The 19,573-nt window shown below is 35.6% G+C and overlaps 1 protein-coding gene across 3 annotated transcripts in view; it reads right to left on the reverse strand.

Moving 5' to 3' along the window:
- Nucleotides 1-3,165: 3,165 nt before the first annotated feature.
- The window catches only part of MINDY2 (MINDY lysine 48 deubiquitinase 2), an 85,756-nt gene continuing 69,348 nt past the window's right edge, over nucleotides 3,166-19,573 (reverse strand). For 2 of the 3 annotated variants that reach the window (XM_005211674.5, XM_059890433.1), the window contains one exon: nucleotides 3,166-18,937. In XM_005211674.5, coding sequence (XP_005211731.1) covers nucleotides 18,809-18,937 — 129 coding nt within the window. In that variant the 3' untranslated portion in view covers nucleotides 3,166-18,808. The remainder of the gene's footprint in view (nucleotides 18,938-19,573) is intronic. The other variant, NM_001046275.2, reaches the window with a different exon arrangement.

Raw genomic sequence — 19,573 nt, forward strand, 5'->3', positions numbered from 1 at the left:
ATCACTCGGGGAGATACACATGCAGAAGTCTAGGACAGTGGTTTACAGACTCTTCAACTGCTTACAAAGGATTTTGAAAAACTACAAATCCCCACATACATTTTAAAGTTGACATCTCAAAATTTTCACCATAAACTCAAATAGTTGCAAAAGATGTAATTTCTGGCACAATAACATTTTAGAACTGGTATGGACCTAATTAACATGCATTAATTCACTTAGTTTCCAGAAACAGGCTTATAAGTTAGATGTCGGTACTAATATTATTCCCATTTTAATGTGTGGAAGCTAAGGAACAGTTTTTCCAAGATAGCAAGTGGTAGAACCAAGATTCAAACATAGGCACGTACTTAAAAGAAGATCAGTTCCAGTTTTTTAAGGAATCTCCACACTGTTCTCCATAGTGGCTGTACTAGTTTGCATTCCCACCAACAGTGTAAGATGGTTCCCTTTTCTCCACACCCTCTCCAGCATTTATTGCTTGTAGACTTTTGGATCGCAGCCATTCTGACTGGTGTGAAATGGTACCTCATAGTGGTTTTGATTTGCATTTCTCTGATAATGAGTGATGTTGAGCATCTTTTCATGTGTTTGTTAGCCATCTGTATGTCTTCTTTGGAGAAATGTCTATTTAGTCCTTTGGCCCATTTTTTGATTGGGTCATTTATTTTTCTGGAGTTGAGCTGTAGGAGTTGCTTGTATATTTTTGAGATTAGTTGTTTTGTCAGTTGCTTCATTTGCTATTATTTTCTCCCATTCTGAAGGCTGTCTTTTCACCTTGCTAATAGTTTCCTTTGATGTGCAGAAGCCTTTTAAGGTTAATTAGGTCCCATTTGTTTATTTTTGCTTTGATTTCCAATATTCTGGGAGGTGGGTCATAGAGGATCCTGCTGTGATAGTACAGCCACTATGGAGAACAGTGTGGAGATTCCTTAAAAAACTGGAAACAGAACTGCCTTATGATCCAGCAATCCCACCGCTGGACATACACACTGAGGAAACCAGAAGGGAAAGAGACACGTGTACCCCAATGTTCATCGCAGCACTGTTTATAATAGCCAGGACATGGAAGCAACCTAGATGTCCATCAGCAGATGAATGGATAATTAAGCTATGGTACGTATACACAATGGAGTATTACTCAGCCATTAAAAAGAATACATTTGAATCAGTTCTAATGAGGTGGATGAAACTGGAGCCTATTATACAGAGTGAAGTAAGCCAGAAGGAAAAACACCAATTCAGTATACAAACGCATATATATGGAATTTAGAAAGACGGTAACAATAACCCTGTGTACGAAACAGCAAAAGAGACACTGATGTATAGAACAGTCTTATGGACTCTGTGGGAGAGGGAGAGGGTGGGAAGATTTGGGAGAATGGCATTGAAACATGTAAAATATCATGTATGAAATGAGATGCCAGTCCAGGTTCGATGCACGATACTGGATGCTTGGGGCTAGTGCACTGGGACGACCCAGAGGGATGGTATGGGGAGGGAGGAGGGAGGAGGGTTCAGGATGGGGAACACATGTATACCTGTGGCAGATTCATTTTGATACTTGGCAAAACTAATACAATTATGTAAAGTTTAAAAAAAAAAAAAAAGATCAGTTCAAGTCATTTCATCCATGTAGGGGAGATAAGACTTAATATGTAATATATTTGATACCACAAAGCAAATAATTTCTAAACACTTCCTTCTCTGTATGACAAAATTATTCTCTGTAATAAGCATTTCCTTTATTCTTTAGTTTTAAAAGTGATTAAAAATGAATTTTTAATTTATATTACTACAGTTCAATATTTTTTGCAGTAACTAAAATTTGTACTTAAGAAACAAAAATATTACACTTTACAATTCTCACTCTGTGTAACTAACTTTAAAACTTTAAATGTAAAATCTCAAGGTGGACATGGACAAAGACAGAAATGAGGTAACTCAAGGTTATGTTTTCAGTGAATAGGTCTTATACATATTTTGTCAAATTTATATTTAGTGTGTTTGATATATTATAAATGGAATTTTAAAATTTCAATATTCAGTCATTTGTTGCTAGTACATAGAAATAATATTTAATTTTAAAGTAAAATTTAGAAATAATACTATGCACACATTTTAAGTGTACAGTATAATGAGTTTTGACATATTATACACCCAAGTAACCACTACCATGGTCAAGATGCAGAATTTTTCATCACCAAAGGTCTTCCTTGTGCCCTTTTGTGGTCATCACAAGTCACATCTTCAGCCCTACACAGTCATTGATCTTCCTGTCACCTGGAGATTTTGCTTCCTAGAGTTTCATATAAACAATCACACAATAATGTCTAATTTTGTATCTGGCTCCTTTTGTTCAGTGTAATGTTTCTGCTATTCATCCATGTTGTTTTGTAGTTCCTTATTGTTGCTGTATAGTATTGCACTGTATGGATGTACTATAATTTTTTATGCATCCACCTATTGATGAAAATTTGAGTTGAGATTTTGGCTACTATGAATAAAACTGGTATGAATATTTGTGTACAATTCTCTGTGCACGTTTTCATTTCTCTGGAGTAAATATGTAGAAGTGGAATTGGTGGGAACATATATATTTGTTGTTGTTTGGTCACTAAGTTGTGTCCAATTCTTTTGCAACTCCACAGACTGCAGCCCATGAGGCTCCTCTGTGCATGAGATTTTCAAGGCAAGAAAGCTGGAATGGGATACCAATTCCTTCTCCAGGGATACAATATTTACACTTTTATTACATAAGGCATGCCTCATTTTATCATGCTTCATAGATACTGCTTTTTTACAGGTTAAAGGTTCGTGGCAACTGTGCATTGAGCAAGTCTGTTGGTGCTATTTTTCCAACAGCATTTGCTTACTTTATGTCTCCATCACATTTTGGTAATTCTTACAATATTTCAGACTTTTTCATTATTATATTTGTTATGGTTATCTGTGATGAATGATCTTTGATGTTGCTGTTGCTAAGTCGCTTCAGTTGTGTCTGACTCTGTGCGACCCCATAGATGGCAGCCCACCAGGCTCCTCCGTCCCTGGGATTCTCCAGGCAAGAACACTGGAGTGGGTTGCCATTTCCTTCTCCAATGCATGAAAGTGAAAAGTGAAATTGATGTTGCTACTACAACTCAATGAAGGCTCAGATGGTGGTTAGGACTTTGCAGCAGTTAAATATTTTTATTTCTTTGTTTAAAAGATCAGCAGGAACTTAATCATTAAGGAAAATTTGATATTTAACATGATACAAGGCTTTGAAAAAAATGGACTGTATTACTTTAGTACATAAGACAATAAAACGAAAATAACATCATTTATTGAGTTGGACAGAAAGTTCACTTTTTTCCATTAAGATGGCTCCAGTAGCACTCAGTTGTCTTTAACTTCATTTGAAACAATTTTGTTAGATTGTATTGTGACAGCTGTCATATCTGTGCATTGTTTAAAAAGCTTATCAAAATTGGTGATTTTTGTGTAGCCATTTTAATATAGAAGATGGAAGGAAAAAGTAACATTTTGGGCATATTATACTTTATTACTTCAAGAAAGGAAAAAACACAACTGAAATGCAAAAAAAGATTTGCGTGGTGTATGGCAAAGGTGCTGTGACTGATTGCATGTGTCAAAAGTGGTTTGCGAAGTTTCATGCTAGAGATTCCTCGCTGGACGATGCTCCACAGCTGGGTAGACAAGTTGAAGTTGATAGTGATCAAACTGAGACATTAATTGAGAACAATCAACATTATACCACACAAGAGATAGCCACCATACTCAAAATATCCCAATCAAGCATTAAAAGTCATTTGTACCAGCTTGGTTATGTGAATCGTTTTGATGTTTGGGTTCCATTTAAGTTAAGCAAAACAAAATAAACATTGACTGTATTCCCACATGTAATTCTCCACTGAAATGTTAACAAAAATGTCCCATTTTTAAAACAAACTGTGATAAGCAATGAAGAGTGGGTACTGTACAATAATTTGGAACAGAAGAGATCATGGGGCAAGTGAAATGAACCAACCACAGCAAAGGCCATTCTTCATCCAAAGAAGGTGATGTGTATATAGAAGGATTGGAATGGAGTCTTCTATTATGAGCTCCTTCTGGAAAACCAAATGATTAATTCCAACAAGTCTTGCTCTCAGTTAGACCAAGTCAAAGCATGAAAAGCGTCTGGAATTAGTCAACAGAAAATGCACAGTCTTCCATCAGGGTAACAGGAGACTGCATGTTTCTTTGATGACGTGCAAAAACTTATAGCTTGGCTGGGAAGTTCTGATTCCTCCATCATCCTCACCAACACTGCACCTTTGGATTTCCATTTATTTTAGCCTTTACAAAATTCTCTTAATGTAAAAAAATTTCAATTCCCTGGAAGACTATAAAAGACACCTGCAATAGTTCTTTGCTCAATAAGACTACAAATGTTTATAAAAATGTGCAGATGGGGCAACTGGCTGACTAGGGCATTTGGTGCTAAGATAACTACCCGCAGTTTGGCCAATTTTGCTGACCCCTGTGTACCATCCTTCATCAAGGACATCTCAGACAAAACAGCAACACTGCCCTGAGCTCCTTCACTTATGATGGTGGCAATGCCGTAAACTCTATGAGCTCCCCTACTGCTGTTCACTCAGTTAATCCCAAATGGCTCCTCAGGGGGTCAAGGGATCTGGAGGGGTCGTGACATCTGGCAAGGAACTAAGAGCAAAGGAGGCCAATTCTCTTTGAGGCAGAACATACCCTTCGGCCCAGGTTTGGCTCCACCCTGCATCAAGGAGGCCTCAGTAGCAGTGCCAGGCTTGTGCCATGCTGCTTCCATAGGCTCAAGGCATAATTGGCAGATGGGTACAGACGGTCACAGGCTTGGGGTGTGTGAGAGCTGGTATTTCCAGGATATCCCAGTATGTGACCAGCAATTTCTGCTCTAATGATATATAGCATGGATCTGAGAAGGTTAGTCTGTTGGTAATTTATGGTCATCATAGGTGGTCCAGAGACTCCAGGGTGCATGTAGGGAGCTGTCAAAGCCCCTACAGTAAATGAGTCTCTAAAAGCACTGACGGAAGTGCCCTTGATTTTAGTTTGGACAGATTTTAGGGACTTTTGTTGAAGGGAGCCCCATTTAAGATGGCCTGATTTATAAATAGTGGCATCAGTGAGATTAAGTAAAATTTGTAATTAAGTAATACATTGTCTTTAGAGCTCTCTAAAGGGACTAAAAGATGTTGGACTTGTGTGTCCTTAATGAATCTATCAAGTGAAACTCCTGAAAGGACGACCTCATCAATGTGTTTAATACTGATGCTCCTGGGGAAAGGTGAATGCAGTTAAGATGTTGTTTGAAAAGATTTTGTATGATGGCAAAGATGTTGAGAGACCTCATGGGTAGCCTAGTAAAGGTGTATTATGTTCCTTCAAAGGTGAAGGTGAATTGTGGTTGAGAAGCTGTGTAAAAAGGCACCAAATAGAACATGCTAGTCAAATCTTTAGTAGCTAAATTACCAGTCTCTGGATGGCTGCTATTGCTACTGCTGCTAAGTCGCTTCAGTCATGTCTGACTGTGCGACCCCATAGACGGCAGCCCATCAGGCTCCCCCGTCCCTGGGACTGTCCAGGCAAGAACACTGGAGTGGGTTGCCATTTCCTTCTCCAATGCATGAAAGTGAAAAGTGAAAGTGAAGTTACTCAGTCGTGTCCGACTCTTAATGACCCCATGGACTGCAGCCTACCAGGCTTCGCCCATGGGATTTTCCACGCAAGAGTACTGGAGTGTGTTGCCATTGCCTTCTCACTCTGGATGGCATTAGTAATTTAAGTAATATTCAGTACTGGGTATGCAGGCCTTAATGGATGGGATCACAAGAATTAAGACTGCTGTAAGCCACTCTGAGACATCATGATTTTTTCTAGGTTTAAGAACAAGGAAAAACTGGGCTGTCAAATGGAGAATCAGTGGGAATAAAAACTCATTCATCACTTAGGTCTAATAAGACCAAATTAGACTTTTATTTAGCTTTTTTTACTCAGCATACTTAGAGATTCATTCACATTGTTGCATGTATCAATGGTTCATTCCTTTATGGTGATGAGCAGTGCTTCATTGTATGGATGAATGACATTGTTTATGCATTCAGCTGGTAATGGGCATCTGGGTTATTTTTAATTTTATGCTCTTTCAAATGAAGTTATTCTGAATATCGGTGTACAAATATTTATGTGCACATATGCTTTCACTTCTCTTTGTTAAGAGTGAAATAGGTAGGTTGCATGGTAGGTATATTTTTAATGTTTTAAGAAACTGCCGAACTTTTTTCCAGTGTGATACCGTTTTATATTCATACAAGCAGTCTAAGAGTTCTAATTGTTTCACATCTTTATGAACACTTGGTATTATCAGTCTATTTAATTTGACCCATTCTAGTGGGTGTGTAGTTGTATCTCATTATGATTTAACTTGAAATTTCTTATGACTAAAGATGTTGAGTCTCTTTATGTACTTATTTGCCATCTGTTTATTTTCTTTTGTGAAGTGTCTATTCAAACTTTTGCCAACGTAAAAAATTTTTTTGCCTTCTCTTGAGTTGTAGAAGTTTATGTATTAATCCAAGTCTTTGACAGTATATGCTTTGAAAATATTTTCTTTCAGTATTTCACTTGCTTTTTCTTAAGTAACCCTAGCAAACGTTTTAAATTTTGATGAAGTCTAATTTATTTACAATGATGTCTACAGACTAAGAGATTAAATATTAAGATGTCACTGCTTCAGAAATTATTCTATGGATTCAATACAATACAAATAAAAATTCTATAGAGCTTTTTTTTGTAGAAATTGGCAGATTGATTTTAAATGATTTTTAAAATTATATAAAAATGCAACTATATAGAATCTATAAAGGTCAGAACAACCTGAAAATGGCAGAGAAAAATTCAATTACACCTGCTACCTGATTTCAAGACTTTTTGTATAGCCAAATCAAGATGTTATGATATTTACATAAAGATAGAATAATAGATTAATGGGATCAAGAAAATAAAACTTCAAACATTCATGGTTAATGATTTTGACAAAGGTACCAATACAAGAAAATGGGGAAAGGATAATCTTTTCCACAAGAAAGGCTGAAATAATGGAATGGTTGTATGCAAAAAATAACTTGATTTTTACTTCACACCACATAGAAAAATTAACTTGAGGGAAGTCAGCCTCATGGCAGTGTGAGTTGTTCCCTTTTTCCTTCCCTTTTGAAGTGAAGTTGTTCAGTCGTGTGTGACTTCTACAGTCCCATGGACTATAGCTTATCAGGCTCCTCTGTCCATGGAATTTTCCAGGCAAGAGTACTGCAGTGGGTTGCCATTTCCTTCTCCAGGGGATCTTCCTGACTCAAGGATTAAACCCAAGTCTCCCACACAGCAGGCAGACGCTTTACCCTCTAAACCACAAATTGGATATCCATGAAAAAAAACCACTGCATAGCAGGACATCTGAGAGATCCATCCATGTGTGTGCATGAAAGTGAGTGGACTGGAATAGAGGGGAGGCCGCAGAGTGAGGGAAGTAGTGGTGGAGCCAGCAGTGGCAGAGGTGGTTATGGCAGAGAAGGTAGAAGTTGGTTCACTGGGGATCAGAGGAGGAGGAGGTTGAAGGCAGTGAGTGGGTGAGTGGCTCTAGTGACTAGCTGCTCTCACCAAAGAGAGATCACAGCAAAAAAGAAAAAAAAGAGAAATCACAGTGACTAGAGGGAGTGGGTATGGGAGGGAACTGCACTGGTAATTTAATAGGGATTACACTGAATCTATAGATTGTCTTGAGTAGTATATTCATTTGACAATACTGATTCTTCCAATCCAAGAACTTGGTATATCTTTCCATCTCTTTGTGTTATCTTTGATTTCTTCCATCAGTGTCTTACAGTTTTCAGAGTACAGGTCTTTAGCCTCCTTAGGTAGGTTATTTTTACTATTTTTGATGCAATGGAAAATGGGATTGTTGCCTTAATTTCTGTTTCTGATCTTTTATTGTTAGTGAATAGAAATGGAAGGAATTTCTGTGTATTAATTTTGTATCCTGCAACTTTACTGAACTCATTGATGAGCTCTAGTACTTTTCTGGTAGTGTCTTTAAGATTTCCTAAAAACAGTTAGTTTTACTTCTTCTTTTTTCGGTTTGGATTCCTTTTATTTCTTTTTCTTCTCTGAATGTTGTGGCTAGGACTTCCAAAACTATGTTGGGTAAAAGTAGAGAGAGGACATCCTTGCCTTGTTTCGGATTTTAGAGGAAATGCTTTGAGCTTTTTACCATTGAATATGTTAGCTGTTGGTTTGTCATATATGTCCATTATTGTGTTAAGGTAGGTTACACTTTCCAGTGAGTTTTTATTATAAATGATAGTGAATTTTATCAAAAGCTTTATCTGTATCTATTGAGCTTGAGCTTTTTCTGGTGAAAAATCAGCTGATAACCTTATCAAGAGTCCCTTTGATGTTATTTGTTGCTTTTCTATTGTTGCTTTTAATATTTTTTAAAAATTTTTATCAATTTGATTGATATGTATCTCAGCATATAAATAAAATCTCAGAGCTAGAGTGATAATGTAACTATATACTAAGCAACTAAATTATAAATGGCATTAAAATTTACCCTGAAGTTGGAAATTCAGATTATCATTAGCAAATACAGATTATCATTAGCAGAAAAGTTTGACTGCACAGAGACCATAATAAATGAACTGGTTGCAGACTCATATCAAAATCCTATCAGTAAGTGACAAGTGACAATTAAATTATATCTGGTAGGCAGGCTTTATAGTGGCAACTGAGTTGATGTACTTCAACTGTACAGCTGCATCTGGTGACAGGCAGATGATGATCCTGACTTGAAATCAGATCCAACAATTATTTTAGTCCATGCATGACCCTCCCATTATTCTGTTTGCCACTTCAGTCTGTGCCTCTTTCCTGCACTGCATACTTGTCTCAGCCACAGTATTGCTAAGTCCAAAAGCTGTGCGAGTGTGTTAGTCACTCAGTCGTCTCTGACTCTTTGCAACCCCATGGATTGTAGCCCACCAGGCTTCTCTGTCCATGGAATTCTCCAGGCAACGATACTGGAGTAGGTTGCCATGACCTTCCCAACCCAGGGAGCAAACCCAGGTCCTCCGTACTGCAGGCAGATTCTTTACCATTTGAGCTACCTGGGAAATCGAAGCCCACAAGCTAACCCTAGCGAAAATGAATGAAAAACTAATGTTGCTGAAGAGCTTCTTTGAAAAGGTGGAAAGACCCAATGATGAGACAGCAGAAGACTCTAAGACTGCCAACAAAAAGAAAGCTACATTTAAAAGAAAATACTAAGAGTCCTACTTAAATTATGGGCTCACTGCAACAGGTGATTCACTTCTCCAAGTCTGCTTTGTATAATCTGTGGTGACCAGCTATTGAACAAAGCCATGAAACCTTTAAAACTGCTTCACCACATGGAGACCAAGCACTCTCCATCAAAAGATACGCCCTTGGAGTTTTCCAAAAGAAAAAAACTGTGAACACAAAGAATGGAAGCAATTATTGAAGGCCACCACTTCATCAAATGTGTCTGCCAAAAGCATCCTTCTTAGTGGCTAACCGCATTGGTAAAGCTAAGAAGCCCTTTACTATTGAAGAGTTGATCCTGCCTGCTGCTAAGGACATTTGTTATGAATTTTTAGAAGAGGCTGCAGTTGAAACGGTGGCACATGTTCCTCTTTTGGCCAGCACAGTAACTAGACAAACTGATAAAACAGCAGAGGATATTGAGACACAATAGTTAGAAAGACTAATGAGTCACTGTGGTGTGCAATCCAGGTTGATGAGTGTCTCAGTGTTGACAAGGAGGCAACAAGGCTGGTTTTTGTGTGATCTATTTTCAGAAGGATGTGCATGAGAATAGGTGTGTGCACTTCTGTTGCCAACCAACATCACAGTTGTAGAACTATTCTAGTCTTTGAATGATTACATATCAGGAAAATTGAATTGGTCATTTTGTATCGGTATATGCACAGATGGAGCGGCTGCCATGACTGGATGGCTTTCTGGTTTCACTACTTCAGAATGTGAATCTACACACTGTGTCATCCACAGAGAAATGCTAGCAAACTGAAAAATGTCACCTGAACGTAACAGTGTTTTTCAGGATGTGATTAAAATTGTCAACCATATGAAAGTACATGCCTTTAACCCATGTCTGTTTGCACAGCTCTAAAAGGAGATGGACACATACATTTCTTATACACAGCAGTGAGATGGCTTTCTAAAGGTAGATCACTGGCCAGAGTTTTTGAGTTACAAGAGCCTCTCCAGAGATTTCTTCTAGAAAACCAGTTACCACTGACAGCACATTTCAGTGACATATAATAGGTCACAAAACCTGCTTACTTGTGTGACATATTCAACCTGCTCAACAAACTCAATCTGTCACTTTAGGGGAGAGCAACAACTTTTTTCAAGGTACATTCAAAGCCAAACTGGAACTGTGGAGGAGACAAATGAACATTGGGATTTTTGACATTTCAAACATCACCAGAGATTTAGAAAGAGACTGAGCCAGGGCCTTCTTTCTCCCAGCTGGTGCATGATCACCCATCTCAGCTTTCAAAAGAGTTTGAGCATTACTTTCCAACTACAAAAGACCCCCAAACTGGGAAAGACTGGATCTGTGACCCATTTTTTTATTAAGCCAGGTGAATCAACTTTGTGCTAGAAGAGGATCCACTGCTTGAGAATGCAAATGACCGTGGCCTTAAAATTACATTTGTGACAACTTCAGCTCTCCATACATTTTGGATTAAAGTCAAGGCGGAATATCCTGATATTGCCACAAAAGCACTGAAAATCCTTCCATTTCCGCACATCCCATCTTTATAAAGCAGGGTTTTCTGTAGTGACAGTGACCAAATGAGATTACAGAGTAGACTGGACATAAGCAATATAATTTAGGTGTCACTGTCTCCCATCACTCCCACAGGGAACTGTCTAGTTGCAGAAAAACAAGCTCAGGGCTCCCACTGATTCTGCATTATGGTGATTTGTATAATTATTTCATTGTATATCACAGTGTAATAATAGAAATAAAGTACACAATAAATGTAATGTGCTTTAATCATCTGGCAACCATCCTCCCCCACACTGGACCATGAAAAGCCTGTATTCCATGAAACTGGTCCCTGGTGCCAAAAAGATTTAGGACCTCTGTAATACATGACACCAATAAAATGAAAGGTAAAAATCACCTGCTCATCTCAATAGATGCAGAAAAAGCATTTGATAAAAGCATTTTATCATTTTATGATACTGCATACTGGATATAGAAGGAACATGCCTCAACATAATAAAGGCCATATACAACAAACCCACAGCTAATATTATACAGAATGGAGAGAAAGTGAAAATGTTTCCCTAAGATCAGGAATAAGCCAAAGATGCCCAGTTTCATCACACCTTTTCAATACAGTTCTGGAAATCCTCACTAGAGCAACTAGTCAAGATAAAGAAATAAAAGGCATCCAAATCAGAAAGAAAGAAGTTAAAATGTCATATAGGATTATGATCCTATATATAGAAAATCTCAAGAATTCAAAATTCCCAACTAATTCAAAAATCTTGGAATTAGTCAATAATTTCAGTAAAGTGGCAGGATATATAAATCAATATACAGTGCAGCACTGGTATATAGTAATGAGCATGGCTGCCTTGCTATGCTAAATATCAACATACAAAATCAATGAAGTATTTGAGGAAGAAATGAACTTATCTCATTTAAAATGGCATCAAAACCAGTAAAGTACTTAGGAAGAAATTTAACCAAGTAAGTGAAATATCTGTATAATGAAAACTATAAAACTTCACAGAAAAAAAAAAACAAAACTTCACAGAAATTGAAGAAGACAAACAAATGAAATGATAACCCATGCTTACAGATTGGAAGAATTAATACTGTTAAAATGGCCATACTACCCAAAGCCATTCACAGATTCAATGCATTACCCACCAATATGCCAATGACATTCTTCACAGAAACAGGAAAACAATCCTAACACCCTGATTAACCAAAGCAATCCAGAGAAAAAAGAACAAGGTGGAGGTATTCCCCTTCCAGATTTCAAACTATACTACAAAACCATAGTAAGCAACACAGTATGGTACTGGCACAAAAAGAGACACATTGGAAAAGATTTAAAAAAAAAAAGTTTAAAAAAAAGAGTTGGTCCAAGTATGTTAAGAGGTAACAATCCTAGGTAAATGTGAATTAATGTTAATTCCCCATTTTCCCACTTATTTTAAGTTTATAAGAAGTAGCTTAATGAGATGAATATACATAGCAGAAATACTTTTGGGTCTAAATATCAAAGTTTATTGAAATAAAATATAATCTATAATAAAAAATACTAATAGTGTTACCACTGGCTACAGATTTAAGTGTATTAACAAAAATCTAGCATTTTAATCCAAAAATGACACTATCTTTGTGGTACAATAACAAACATGAAATTAAAAGTTGAATAATACTGAATAATTCCTTCAGAAATATTTTATACTTTCTCATCTTTGTTCAATATGCCCCTTATAGGAGTATCCTCCAAAAGTGAAACTTCTGAAACTTAAGACTTAGTTTTTAAATTCAAATAGTTTTAGCATAATTAGCATATAAAACAATAATTTTCTTAAAAATTCAGTTCAACCCTAAGCTGGGGAGATGCTTTTAGGTGTTTTCATTCAAAAACTGTATTTCAATGCTCTTTTCTATCAACCTCTAGGGCTGCTATTATTCTACAAATGGAATTCAAGCTGGTCATAAAGTAAAACTGATAAATTGTTTTAGAAGCAGAAAGGGCATTAAGATAGTAAAGGAAAGAAGGAGAAAAAAATAGGCACTCATACACAGTCTATGTATTTAAACTTTTTGAGAACTCTATTTCAGTTGGCCAGTCTTGGCCTGGTACAGAGATCTATCATAGCAACCTCCGGACCCAAATAGCTGGACAATAAAGTGGAAGAAGAAGAAAACCTTTTTTCTTGTTGTATTTCAAGATCACTTTCTCTGTGGTCGTTACACCATTTCACTTGCTAGGCCCCCAAATACGTGTGACATTCCAATTATTCTGCACAATTCAAGGAAAAAAGACACACGCACTAACTTGAGGAAATGACTTTCAGGGTACCTCTGAAGTTTCACAAGTGATGATTATCCCTTTTGCTGATTGTTGGGTAGCAAGCACACATCAATCTCCGATCATATTATCCTATTTGTAATGTGCAGATCTGTGAAAATAATAGTTATCATTTTATTAAGAAAATAGCATTTTAACAAAAACCACTGGAAGCTTTTCAAATTCTCATCTTTAAAAATCTGCAAAGCTCTAGGATATCCTATATACCCTGGAAAAAAATGGCTATTTCATTCAACTACCATGTAAAAAACAACAAAAACAGACAAAATTGAGAAACATACAGGACAGATTAAATGCCAATCTTAGTCTTAAAACGCATTTCATTAGTTAGAACTGTTCTGCAGGGTATTTCAGTTATAATGCTCATTTGGACAGGTCTTTGATTTGAGAATTTAAATAGGTATTTCAGTTTCCTGAATTCTTATTTAAAGCTATAAGTACATTAGCGCTGAAGAAGCCAGGATCACCTTCAGAAAAATTTTGCTTTGTCTACCATCTAATCTAGGAGGTGCCTCTGCCTGTCAGGATATTGCAGTGAGGATAGATACAAAATCCTTAAAGTTAATTGTGACAAATTATTAAGTGGTTTGAAGGAATTCTTAGAATTAATATCAGACTAAGTAGAGACATTGTAACATAGTACTACAACTTTTTGATCTTTAAATCTACAGTGGTTTAAAGCTTAGGTTTTATGTTTCTGCCATGGTATTTTAACACGTTTTCTGGGACAGTCCTATGCTGTAAAAAATTTTTTATAAGTAGACAAGTCTAAATCTCACTCTTTCTCAGGTCAACAGTATAAAGCTAAGCTTGAGGGAACAGTTGAACACTTTTGCCCTGCATTATGAGTTGAATTTTTTTTTTGAGATCAGAAAAGGAAAGTTAGACATTAGAATCCATCATGTAAAATACATATATGCATATCACAATTTACTAAACTCTAATTTCTAACAGTAGAAACAATGGGATTAAGAAAGAGACATGCATGAGCTAAAATTTAGATAAATCTTCAAAATAAATTAACAGGGTCCTGCAATTTGTCCCTTTAGACTGCATTATCTCTGTATTACAGTATATTTTATTCAAGAAGCCTTTGATTATAATTTTAGTTTTAAAGTGTCACTCCAAAAGAGTAACCACAATTTTTCATGTTTTCTCAAGAGTGTCGGACATCTGTAAAAATGACACTCAATAACTAGAGGACCTAAGAACTGAACTCTGGTTCCAGTTAGTTCTTTTACTATTTTTGGTTACTTTCTAATAGAAATTTAACTGTATATTATCAAATAACATTTTATAGTTAAAAAAAAATAAATAATCCTAAAAAGGACAGCACATAAGAGATCTAAATGAATTTCATCCAGCAAAAAAGTTTACATATATGTATCAGTAATCTGATCCCACTGTACTTTATTCCATGAAGGAACAGAATCTAAATATTTAGATATATTAAAGATACTGGAAAAAATAGATTTTCAATCCTTTTATACTCCTAAGTACTCTTGGTTTTGATTCTGTAGCCCTACAGAACACAAAAGCAACTGTAAAATTCTACATTTGTGGAAGAGGGAATTCCCTGGCATCCAGTGGTTAAGATTCAGCACTTCCACTGCAGGGGGCACGGGTGTGATCCCTGGTTTGGGAATTAAGATCCCACATACTGTGCAGTGCAGCAAAACAAAACACACACTTGGGGAGGAGATGATACCATACTTAAACACAAGACGACTCTCCACACTTTAACAGTATTCAGAAAAAGACTGGCTGTAGAAATATTGCCATTGGGGAAAAAAAATCTACATATTCAAGAGCAAAAGATGTGTAATATTTATAATTATTTCAATAATACCCTGTGCTTATACTATGCCCTATATTCGAAGGTGCAAAGCACTAAAAATGAGCACTCTTTAGATACTTAAACTGAGGCACAGTAAATTTGCTGAAGGCAGGATAAAAGCCAGGTTTTCAGACAAAATGCTTCAGAATTTCACATTTCCCATTCCTTAAAATACAAATTATATGCTATCTTTAATGCCATCTTATTTTAATCAAATTTTAGTAAATTTATTATTAGGGTTTAAGTTGTATGTCCAAATATTTTGTGATAGGTAAAAGCCTTTCCATCATGTTTTACTATAACTTCATTTAATAGGAAAGTTAAATGAAATGCCATCAATTTGCTTTTTTAAAAAAAACAAATGATTTGTTTTAGGACAGCTCTAGAAATTCTTGCCTTGATTTTTGTCCAGTAGAATTTTATAAGTATCTGCTTGAAAGGCCAACATTAATATAGTTCTCTTCTTAAATATATATTTGACTTCTAGTCCTCTTTCCTCTTGAGATGTTTTGCTCAGTGAACTGAGCTGGTTATTCATTGAAAACAAAATGTTACGGTTTTGTGAAAGTATAAAATGGTTAATGTTGGATTCAATCAATCTGATAGTAAACTGCTTGTTAATTAAGCTAAGATCAAGAAGTATGGGGAAGAATTCAAAACATAATGTGGGATAAGTAGTCAAATACTAGAGACGTAAGACAAAAAATATATTCCAAAGCCTAATTCTAATACTTAAATCTATGTCTCATTCAACTACTTACTGGACACCTTGAAACATGAAGTAAGTTACTTTACCTATGCACACTGAACTAGCATTTTACAGGAAGCAGCCAAATCCCAGTTTTAACTGTCTCAAATAGCTTGGTATGTGTATGCTTACAATGATGATTCTTAAATTTGAGGAACGTTCCCAGATTCCCTTGAGAATCTATTAGAAGTCATAGATCCTTGCTTCAGAAACACACACACACACACACACAAAACAATTTTTAAGTGTTGATAACACTGTAAATCACAGCACTGTTGATTCAATGGGATTGGTATGAGAACATTTTCGATTCAATGGGATTGGCATGAGAAAATTTTCCTACTGTTAATAAAGACTGATCACTAACATTAAGGAATAGTCTTTGAAAGTACGAGAAAGTTCAATGATCATATCCATTCATTCATCTGCCTCTTTTGCTAGCTCTAATGGTGACTGGTTGATGCAAATGTGCCTCTAATCTAGCCTATAAATCTTAAAAACAAAAATGTTTAAGTTCTAATTTCTGCTAGTCTTATACATGTAACAATTTTCAAGCATTACAAAATACTGTGAAGGAAAGACTAATACACCACTATCAAATTCCAATATACCCAAACCAACAATGAAACGTCTGAATATGTAATTTGTTGACTTGAGCAAAATAAAAACATAATTGCTCTAAATTCTTTTTTACTTTCAAGGATGCAAAACCAGATCTCTAAGAAATTTTTTTAACAGAACATTTAATTTTCCCCCACAGTATTCAAAGTAAACATTTTATCATTATTACTCTTGGTATACCAAACTGAATTCCAGGAATGTAAGAAAGCCCAACTGGGAAATATTACATAGAAAAAGGCTGAATTAACAAACACATTATATTTCTTACTTATTTCTTATAAGTATACATTGACATTTACTTATCTGATAGCAGTACTGCTGGTTTTGAGTAAATTTTTTTTCCTTCAATGGGAATGCAGAATGGCAGTGTTGTCTTTGGAATAAATTAAGAAGACAGTAACAACTAACAGAGGAATAACTTCTACACATATGTTTTTCAAGGGCAATGAATAGTTAAGAATATACTTATGGAAAAGTATGCCTCAAATACATTTTAAAAAATTTCTCAGGATTTATTGTTTTGTTTCCTAATAAAATATAATGCACCGACACTGTGTTTCCTCCTTTAACCAACAGAGTGATATGAAGAATAAACTTGGCCTAAAACTCAACTTGTTTGAGCTAACAGAGAACTGTGTAGCACATCTTATATCTGATTACTTGAGCAATATTTGCATATTTTGGGTAACGGTCAAGAGGCTCACCAAATATTTTGTATGAAAGTTTTATAAGCCAAATAGGTTCTCTGATGACTTATCATGCTAGCATGTGAAATTTGAAGGAATAACAAATGGTATAACATAAAGAAACATGCGATACAGGCAGACACAAAAGATACAGCTTGACCCTGAATATTTCTTAGAATAACTTCATCCATAAATAAGACTTTACTTTTTATATATAGATTTATCCTACAACTGGTCTTGGATCACAGAGAATGTGAAGGACATAGCTTAAGAAATCAAGACGACGGGTTTTTTTGTAGTCTTTCGTCCCCCAGACCACAAAAAGCATTCTCTAAGTGGATGCTCAGGTTAAATTAAGATGCTCTTGAACAGACAAATTTACTGAGGCTTAGAATGTAAATCATGTAACTACTTACAGCAGCAATAGTCTTTTCAAAAATGACTAAAACAAACTTTTAAATATAAAGCATATAAAAAGGACTATCAAGGATAGTTTTCCAAACTATAGAAATACAGGAAAATATGTGTTGCCTCATAATAAAGTTCAATAAATATTCTTTCTGAATCCTAGAAACACTATAAGATGTTATAGGTTATTTGGTTCTTATAAGTTAGAAAAATCTGATTGTTTCTACATAAATTCCTCCAAATTCTTATCTATCATCAAACAGATTTTTAATAATGCTTTTCTACTAGACTCAGAGATTATCTCTGTCTAACATCCCTTCAGAAATGTGCTTTTTTTTGATTTAATAAGTATACTTAATTTTCTACAAAATAAACATGATTTAAATTTTAAGGTTCAAGGTAATTATAGAAAAAGGTAGACACTGAACTATCTCTTTTTGTACATCCCTATATTTACAAGGGCTAGCATCCACTGTGGTTTCCTCTTTATACTCACTTGTCACACTGAATAAATAGTAACTGTGGTCCAAGTAACCTATATTAAAGATTTTAAAACTCCTCAAAATTTTACAACACTACAAAGTTATTAAGATCTGATTTTGATGAGTATTAGTGTTACATAATTTTGCTACTGGAAAAGAAATACAAATCTATATTTTTTTTCCTATCTAAATTAAATCCAAGTTCCATTATCAGTTTCTCAAGGTATATCTAAAATGTACATTCCTAAACAAAGGTAAAGCTGTTCAAGGGCTGAACTAGTCCAATATACAACTGAGGGTTATTTATTCTTATTATTTTTGTCTTTTTTTTTTCTTTTTAAATCTATATTAAACCCCTGGTTTCTCATGGATCAGATCATAATTTAACATTGTAAAAATTAATTTCAGAAACTATTGTGCTAATATTTAGATTTGAGGAAGGAATCAGACAAAATCAATTATCTCTATTCATTGTTAGAACAGAAGATGAAATAGCTTACTAACTGATATGAGTTATGAATGTCACTATGACACAAAATTTGCTGTTATTTACTTATTTGGCTACAAGTGCATTATTTTTCATGAATAACAATACAGCATTTCCAACTTGTAACATGAAACTCCAGCTCATAAAGAGTGTACTCTGTGATTTTTAAAAGTCTGATTGTAATTAAGTAACAACCTTTCCCCTGATAAACATGAACAAAATCCATTGGTAAATCAGGCACAGACGGTATTTATCGGTTTTTCTTCCTTTCCTCCTATGGTTGTTTTTGAAGACATACAGATGGCTCCAACAGAACCCACACTTGTTATAAAATGACACAACTATTTTTCTCCTTTTCCTTTTCTTTATCTTTTTCTCGTGGTTCCTTTCGTTTACGTTCACTGTTTCCAGATTGTCTGCCACTTGATGGAGAAGCTTGCACTGGCTGGCTTTGCTTTAAGGAAAATAAACAGGAAGAAATTATCACAATTTTTCTAAGATGCTTAAGCAGAGTTACCTAAAAAGAAAAACCATGAGAGTGAAAGGAATCATTAATGGAAAAATGACTGCTGCTGCTAAGTCGCTTCAGTCATGTCCAACTCTGTGCAACCCCATAGACGGCAGCCCACCAGGCTCCCCTGTCCCTGGGATTCTCCACACAAGAATACTGGAGTGGGTTGCCATTTCCTCCTCCAATGTATGAAAGTGAAAAGTGAAAGTGAGGTCGCTCAGTTGTGTCCGACTCTTAGCGACCCTATGGACTACAGCCCACCAGGCTCCTCCGTCCATGGGATTTTCCAGGCAAGAGTACTGGAGTGGGGTGCCATTGCCTTCTCCAGGAAAAAAGGCTACTGGTATATAAATTTTTAATGTTATATGGTACCTGCATAATTGCCTCTATCATTCAGAATAGATATAATTAATGTATCCATTATTGTAAGTAAATAAACAATAAATAACATGTAGCATTATACTGCCTGAAGACTCAAATTGAAGACAATTTATGTTAAAGTTTGGGAAAGTTAAAGAAAGTGACACCTTTTAGGCAAACTATAGTAGTTATCCAAGATTTTATTACACATACTATAAC

This window comes from Bos taurus, chromosome 10 (genome assembly GCF_002263795.3).
Source record: "Bos taurus isolate L1 Dominette 01449 registration number 42190680 breed Hereford chromosome 10, ARS-UCD2.0, whole genome shotgun sequence".
In the NCBI taxonomy this organism is placed as follows: Eukaryota; Metazoa; Chordata; class Mammalia; order Artiodactyla; family Bovidae; genus Bos; species Bos taurus.